At 25.1% G+C, this 8,175-nt stretch overlaps 1 protein-coding gene across 1 annotated transcript; it reads left to right on the plus strand.

Annotated features, from left to right (window-relative positions):
- Nucleotides 1–1,943: 1,943 nt before the first annotated feature.
- LOC145842102 (10 kDa heat shock protein, mitochondrial-like) lies at nt 1,944–7,726 on the plus strand. Its single transcript, XM_082949483.1, has 3 exons — nt 1,944–2,106; nt 4,664–4,719; nt 7,337–7,726. Exons 1-3 carry the CDS (start codon nt 1,959–1,961, stop codon nt 7,433–7,435), a joined length of 303 nt encoding a protein of 100 aa, XP_082805609.1. The 5' UTR covers nt 1,944–1,958; the 3' UTR covers nt 7,436–7,726.
- The last annotated feature ends 449 nt before the right edge of the window (nt 7,727–8,175 follow it).

The following is an 8,175-nucleotide window of genomic DNA, read 5'->3' on the forward strand; positions in this document are numbered from 1 at the left end:
CTTTAATTAAATGAAAGAAAAAAATTTGAAAGAAGATAAAAGTAGTTTTAAACTTAATTAATTAGATTTTACAAAAATATTAACTAAAATAATCTCTATTAGTAAAGTAAGTAAAGTGCTGGAATGCTGAAAATCTTTATGTTTTAAAAATGTGTTAATTAAACCAGTAAAAACTGAGTTGTGTAGTCTGATGGTGTAGGGGTCCTAGTGATAGCATTGAAAACTTTTGAGTTGCCATCATGGAAAATATTAAAATTTCATACTTCTTAGTCTATATGCTTAAAATATTTAGCCTAATTTTAAATGCACATTACAATTCAAAAACCTATACAATCTTCCTATTTTCTTAATGTAAAAAAACATACCATGGCTGCCAATAATTAAGCTAAAAATCTTAATATTGCACGCTTAGTTTTAGTCTTGTCTAGTTCTAGTTTCAAGTTAGCTATATTTTAAAAAAATTAAAAACAATTTTTGAGATATAGCCGGTCAAAGTCGGAGGTAACATTAGGATCCTTATGGGAGGCACAAACTAAAACTGCAAAAATATTTAGGAAATGTACTTTGATATATTTAGAAAATTCTGTTGGAAAGAATTTATTTAAAATTAAAAAATAAAAATTTTGTTAAAAAAAATAAATAAAAAACAAACAGTTTATTTTTTGTTATAAAGCTATTTTTTATTTTTTTTAACTTTGTTTTGACAGAATTTTCTAAATATTGCAAGGAACATTTCCTGAAAGTTTGAGGTAGTTATCTCAAAAAACGTAAGATGAGATAGACTTTTAGTGTTTTATAGTTATTTGCTGTTTTAGTTTGCGCTTCCCATAAGGATCCTATTGCTGCCTCTGACTTGGACCCTCTATATCTCAAAAAAGATTATGAATTTTTAAAATCTGTAAAAACATCTTGTAGCTAAGTAAAAACTATATAAAATAAGATCAAATTTCAAGAAAAGGTGTTAACCCCCCTATGCTCTTAATGTGAAATAGCTTTTCAATGTTCGACACAGTTTTTTACCTTTAGCTTAACTTGAAACTAAAACTTTTCCCTAAAGCGTGCTTAAAAATCTGGAAGAAGTTCAAGATACCTGGAAAAAATTTCTCAAAAACCTGTAGGAGCCCTGATGACTGTTTTTGTTCAAATAAAGAGCTACAAGTTCCAGCTTTAGGAAAATAATTAATATTTTCTTTTAGATAAAATATATACTAAAATATTATGTTTTAATTCCTTTGCCCCTTTAAATAAAAACTTAATTATCTAACAATAAGCAAAGAAATATTATAAACAAATCCTGGATAGTAAATAGTTTTTGTTAACAGTTAAGGTGAAGCATAAACAAACCACAAAGTCAAAGTAGGCCTGCAGCTTGAAATCAGAGTTGCTGAAACCTGGCAAAACTTGAAATTTAATTTTTTTGACTCAGTGACAACAACTGTAACAGGGTTGCCACACACTCAGAATAACTGATGACAGTTTGAATTTTTTAACTATATTTATTAAAAACTCAAGATAGTTTTTAGATTTCTACAAACTCAGACCAGACTTTTTCTAGATTATAACAAAATTTAGTTTCAATACTTGGTTAGTTACCATATTTGTTGAGGATTAAAGTTTTATTTATTTAAATTTTTTTAAGATTTGAAAAAAAAAACTCACAATAACTTTGGATAGTTTAAGCTCACCTAGGACAAGTTTTTTTTGAATCAAAGTTTAGCAAACCCTGCTGTAACCCTAATTTAGTTATTTTTAAAACATAAAATAGCTTAGATTATATCACGTCTTTATATAAAAAAGTTTAGTTTATTAAATATTTTAGAAAATTTATGCTTGTATTTTGATGCTATAAATATTTTTTCTTATTCATTAGCCACAAGTTGTAACAGAACTCTGATTTTTCCTATTTAGTGAAATTGAAATCTAAACTCAACTTTAACAGATATACAGTAATAACAAAAATGTCAGCATTTAAAAGCTTCATGCCCATGTTCAACAGAGTTTTGGTTCGTCGTTTTGCACCAGAGCTTAAAACAAAAGGTGGAATTGTGATTCCAGAAGCAAATGTTGGCAAGGTTTTGGAAGCCACTGTTGTTGCTACTGGGCCAGGTATTTTTTTTTGTATTTATGTTATTCATTTAGAAAATTAATATTACAATTGTTTTCAATAATTTAGGAAATAAAAGTATTCAATGTTCTTTGATTTTTTTATAAACTTAACAACATGATAGACTTTATTTTAGTAAAAAGATTGTATCTTGTTGTATAATTAAAAAAGTTGTATTATAACTATCTTAAAACCTAATAGTACAGAGTTGTCAGCTAGTTTAAAATTTTTGAAAAACCTAGGCCAACCCTAACTAAAATTAGCTTTTCTAAGGTTTTAGATTCTTATTAAAACTTTTTTTTGCAAAAGTCAGGCTAGTATATATATTTTTTGCAATCTTGAGTAAGTTTTTTAATCTTTGTAATTTTTTTAAAGATTTTGTTTATTCTTTAGATAAGATTTACATCTAAAAAAAATAAAATTTCAAATAAAAAATATTTATAATAAATTAAGTCTCTTTGTTATTATTAGTGTTCAAACTAAAACCTTTATTTTTTTTTTCAAATTAAGAACTAGCTGGAATTTGAATCTATTTTTCAAATTAAAATATGTTTAGTTCCTTTTTATTAGAAAGTAATTTCTGGATCTGGAATTTGAATCCAGTAGAACACTAACTATTATTGTAATGTTCTTGGATATTTAAGTATGGAACAGTATTATTTAAATTTTCTCCTATATGCAGGAAATATGGGGGAGATAAAACACATTTTTCAAAATTTATCTTATTTTATAGTTTTTACTAAGCTACAAGATGCTTTTTAAGGCCATAGGGGGGGGGGGCCCATGTTTTTTACAAGTTGATCTTATTTTATAGAGTTTTTACTAAGCTTCAAGTTGCTTTTTACTGTTTAAAAATTCGAATTAGTTTTTGAGATATGACCGGCTAAAGTCGGGCCGCATAACAGGTTCCTTATGGGGAAGGAAAAACTAAAACGGCAAAAAAAGACTAATGCATTCAAAATCTATCTCCTCCTTCATTTTTTAAGCAATCTTCTTCAAACTTTCACAGTCTATTCTTTATACAATAACAAAAAAACGTAATTTGTGACTTAAAAAAATTTCAAGTAAAAATACCTTTTTTTTGAAAAAAAAAATTTTTTTTGATAAAAAATCACTTTTTTTTTTTGTCATAAAATTTTTATTTTTTAAAATTATTAAAATTCACAAATAACGTTTTTTTCTCATAATGTAAGGAACATTTCCTGAAAATTTTAAGAAGATTGCTTGAAAAATGAAGGAGAAGATAGATTTTAAAACCCGTTTTTAAAAACTCGAGAAAAACGGCTTTAAAGTTACCCTTTATAAAGACAACCCTTTATATAACCGGTCATAAGAAAAAAGTTACTTAATATTTTTAAAATTTAAAAAAAGCACCTGAAAGATTATGAAATTTACTATAATATAAGTCTATATGTTATTTTTGGTCAAAAAATGGCTTCTACCCCCCCCCTATGGCCTTAACATATTATAAAAAATTCAAAATAATTTTTGAGATATAGCTGGTCAAAGTTGGAGGCAACAATAGGTTCCTTATGGGAGGCCCAAACTAAATTGGCAAATAACTAGAAATTACTAAAAATCTATCTCTTCCTACGTTTTTTTAGATAACTACCTCAAATTTTCAGGAAATGTTTCTTGATATATTTAGAAAATTATGTTGTAAGCATCTTGTAGCTTAGTAAAAACTATTTAAATAAGATCAAATTGTTAAAAAAGTTTTTGCCCTTAAGCTAGTTTAATGAAACTCCAGTTTGTATTTGGTCACTTAAACTGGCTATTTTGTTCAAAAAATGGCAATCCTTTACACGCCTTAGTTTATCTAGTGCAGGGGTTAACAGTCTTTTATGATTTTTTTAAGGTTTACTGAAAAATGCCATAGCTTTTAAAAGAAAAACAAATTAGAATGAGAATCATTTATGTAAGGGCATGTTTCACAAAATCAGCAGCACAATTTACTCTTAGCAAAAAATTGCAATCTCTTAGCATAAAAAGGCTTGATTAGCTTACACTGTATATTGTATTACACTTAAATGCTAAAATAACCTTGTAGGCGACATTTTTGTTCCAGGGGCAGTTTGAACTTAAAAAAAACTTTATCTAGTTTATACATATTTCAATAAATTTGATCATATTTACTTTTTAACTTTCTTTGCTTAAGTTCCAGCTGTATGTACAGTTGAATTATTTATTTAAATTTGTTCCTAAATTATCTTAAATATCTTTGAATTCATGTTTAAGTTGTCTTGTTATATTCTAAACTTTTTTTGCAAAAAGTAAATGTAAGTACTTGAAAACTTAAACTAAGGTGTTAAGTTTTATGCTGTAGAAAACAAGATTACTACAAAATTACTAATTGTAGTAAAATAGTTAGTTAATTGGCATTAGTATAGTTTGAAAAACAACTGAATAGTAAACATTTGTTTTATAATTAATGTCTAATTTTTTGTTGCATTTTTTAAAGAGTTTATTGATTACTACTAGTAAATACAAATTGTTTGCTGTATAATTAAGTAAATTTAAATATTCAATTTTACCATTTAATATTTCGATTTCATACAGGATTGAAAAACAAAGAAGGGCAGGACATTCCCATGAACGTTGCTGCTGGAGATAAGGTTAGTTAAAGAACTAGTTAATTTTATTATCTAATAGATTTAGAAGTTTGACAAAATGAAGTATAAATTTATCTAAAAAGTTTATTTTCTCATTATTGTGATGTTTTCAGTTACTGTTTTTAAATACACTGGTACTGATCATTTATGGAAATAATTATTACAAGTAATGACATTTTTTTACTCTCTCTAATGTTATTTATGCTTTTTAATAACTTTTCTTAGAAAAATTGTTAAAAAGAATTAATAGTGTTTTATTATTTATTTAATTGCTCACATTTATTAAATTCATTAAGTTTCTATACTCGTAAAAAAGAATCGTTACAATTATACAGTCAAGTCTTGTTGTAATTTTTCATTTAGAATTTTAAAAACTTAGTTATTAATAAAAAAATAAAAAATAATATTAATAGCAATAACTATTTAAAAATATGAATTTAATATACATGGCAGCAATTTTAGGTTTTTGATTTAAAACCTTTTATTTTCAGTTATTATTTTTACATAAATTGGTTGATTTTAACTTTATTCTACTAAGATATCGAAAATATTATGTGTTATAACAAAGTAAACTACTTTTGTATATTGGTACATTAATTTTTTTTAAATTTTAATAATGTTATTTTTTCATTATATTTTTACTAGTTTAAATTAAAACCATGGGTAGGGAGAGTAAAAGATTTTTTTCAAAAACTACTAGCACTGTTTCTTAATTAAAAGCGTATGAGATGGATTTTTTCACCAAATAAAACTGAATCCATAAAATTAAAAAAAACACACTCATATAAAATGTATATTTCTTAAACTTATAAACCAGTACACCTCAAGTTTTTAGAAAATGAACATGCATTTAGAACTATTGTTGGAATATTTTTAAAATAAGTTTTAATAATATTAACTTAAATATTAAGTTTTAAGACCAAGAAAAGTATTCTTTAATAAATTAAAGAAAAAATCTTATTATTTACTTTCTCCAAAAAAGTGTAATCAGGGTTGCCACTTTATCTAGAAACCTGGAAAAACCTGAAATTTGACAATTTAGACAAAAAGAAACCTACAAAAACCTGTAATCTAAGAAAAAAACTGGAATTTTAAACAATTTTACATGTTAAGTACAGAATACAAAATGATTGAAAATTACCTGAAATCTATTCCTTCCTACAGTCTTTTTTGTATTGTCACATATTAAGTAGAAAAGTTTTGTCATCATCAAAAATTTTTTTTATTAAAAAAACATTTGAAGTCGCTTTACAGTATCTTTTCAATGGTTTTATACTATTTAACACCGTTTTTACCTTAAACTAAACTTTAAACTAAAAATAGACCAAAAATGTGTAGCTTTTAATAACCTGGAAAAATTTTGAAAAAACAAGTGGCAACCCTGTATAATAGATAAAGATTTTAGTTTTATTTTTAGAACAAATAATAGTCCATAATGAATTCATCATATAAAGGATTATTAAGGCCATAGGGGGGGGTAGAAGCCATTTTTTGACCAAAAATAACATATAGACTTATATTATAGTAAATTTCATAATCTTTCAGATGCTTTTTATAGATTTTAAAAATATTAAGTAACTTTTTTTTTATGACCGGTTATATAAAGGGTTGTCTTTATAAAGGGTATATAAAGGGTAACTTTAAAGCCGTTTTTCTCGAGTTTTTAAAAACGGGCTTTAAAATCTATCTTCTCCTTCATTTTTCAAGCAATCTTCTTCAAATTTTCAGGAAATGTTCCTTACATTATGAGAAAAAAACGTTATTTGTGAATTTTAATAAATTTAAAAAATAAAAATTTTATGACAAAAATAAAAAAAAAAAAGTGATTTTTTATCAAAAAAAAATTTTTTTTTTCAAAAAAAAGGTATTTTTACTTGAAATTTTTTAAAGTCACAAATAACGTTTTTTTGTTATTGTATAAAGAATAGACTGTAAAAGTTTGAAGAAGATTGCTTAAAAAATGAAGGAGGAGATAGATTTTGAATGCATTAGTCTTTTTCTGCCGTTTTAGTTTTTCCTTCCCCATAAGGAACCTGTTATGCGGCCCGACTTTGGCCAGTCATATCTCAAAAACTAATTCGAATTTTTAAAAACGGTAAAAAGCAACTTGAAGCTTAGTAAAAACTCTATAAAATAAGATCAACTTGTAAAAAACATGGCCTACCCCCCCCTATGGCCTTAACAAAAAATTTAATAAATTTAATGTATAAAATTTGAATTTCTAATTCGTATGGTCTTATAGACTCTATTTTTATAATTGGTGTGTTAGTCATTTGTAAAGGCATAAGCTAATGAAACTAAAATGCTATAAAATTTGATATTAAAAAAAATCTTATTTATCTCTAGGACATATTTAACTTTGCGTTTAGTTTATGTAGGAATAATTGTAAACTACTGTTGTTTTTCTTTTTTATTGAAATCTTAATATTTGATGCGAGTTATAAATATGTTTGTTAAACTATTATATTTCGTCCACCTGTTAAAAAATAGATTGATGGCATGCCAAAGAAAGTTAGTTTTTAACATTTAACTATTTAATTTAACTGATAGATCAGTTAGTTTCAAAATTTATTTGAATTAATCACATGATATTTACAGCTGATAAAAATTTTGTAAACAGGTACTCCTACCGGAATACGGAGGTACCAAAGTGAAACTTGACAATGAGGAGTATTTCCTCTTCAGAGATGACGATATTTTGGGAAAATTTCAATCATAAACAGTCGTGTGATTAAACATTTGGTTGGTGAAATAGTGCTGAGTTTTCATGATAAAAAACTTTCTAAATTAAAACAAAAGTGTTTATTAAAGCATAAGTTAGATTAGTTTTTACATTATATAACTTGACTGTTTTGCTCAACTAAATGTTTATTAAAAGTTAGGAAAGTTGTAATACATACCATTTTTATATATTCATGTTTTTGTTATCGAATTGATGTATAGATAAATTAATTGAATTTGTGTGCTAGTGAATTATGTATATGATGTCAATAAACATTAAAAAGTCAAATTACATGTTGTGATTTATTTTCGAGCGCTCCTACATAAAGAAAGTTGAAGTATAATAACTTTGTATATAATATTTAGATAAATAACAAGCGTTTCGTACAAGTCAAATGATATTATACAGAAAATAACTGTTATTTGAAATATAAAAACCTTTTTTTTTTGATAGATTACAAATAGTTTTGCACAAGTTTTTTCTAAATGTTAAAATGTTTTATTTCAAGTAAATGCAATGTTAAATTGATGTTGCAAACATTTAAAAATGATTCAGCATTAGTATTGCCTAAAACTAATATCATTGTACTTAAAATATGTTATTAAGAAATAGTCCACTTAAGATTTTTGTCCTAATAATACAAGGTAATTTTTACAAGGTTAAAAAAACTCTTTTTACTTAATTCAGAACTTATTTATTTCAACTTGTTAATTATTTTTAATGATTGAAAATCGTGT

This window comes from Thalia democratica, chromosome 8, assembly GCF_965202585.1.
Source record: "Thalia democratica chromosome 8, ktThaDemo2.hap1.1, whole genome shotgun sequence".
NCBI lineage: Eukaryota > Metazoa > Chordata > Thaliacea > Salpida > Salpidae > Thalia > Thalia democratica.

Coding starts and splice junctions, on each gene's coding strand:
- LOC145842102 (XM_082949483.1), top strand. CDS start 1,959: ATGTCAGCATTTAAAAGCTTCATGCCCATGTTCAACAGAGTTTTGGTT. Junction 2,107..4,663: donor TGTTGTTGCTACTGGGCCAG/GTATTTTTTTTT, acceptor GATTTCATACAG/GATTGAAAAACAAAGAAGGG. Junction 4,720..7,336: donor ACGTTGCTGCTGGAGATAAG/GTTAGTTAAAGA, acceptor TTTTGTAAACAG/GTACTCCTACCGGAATACGG.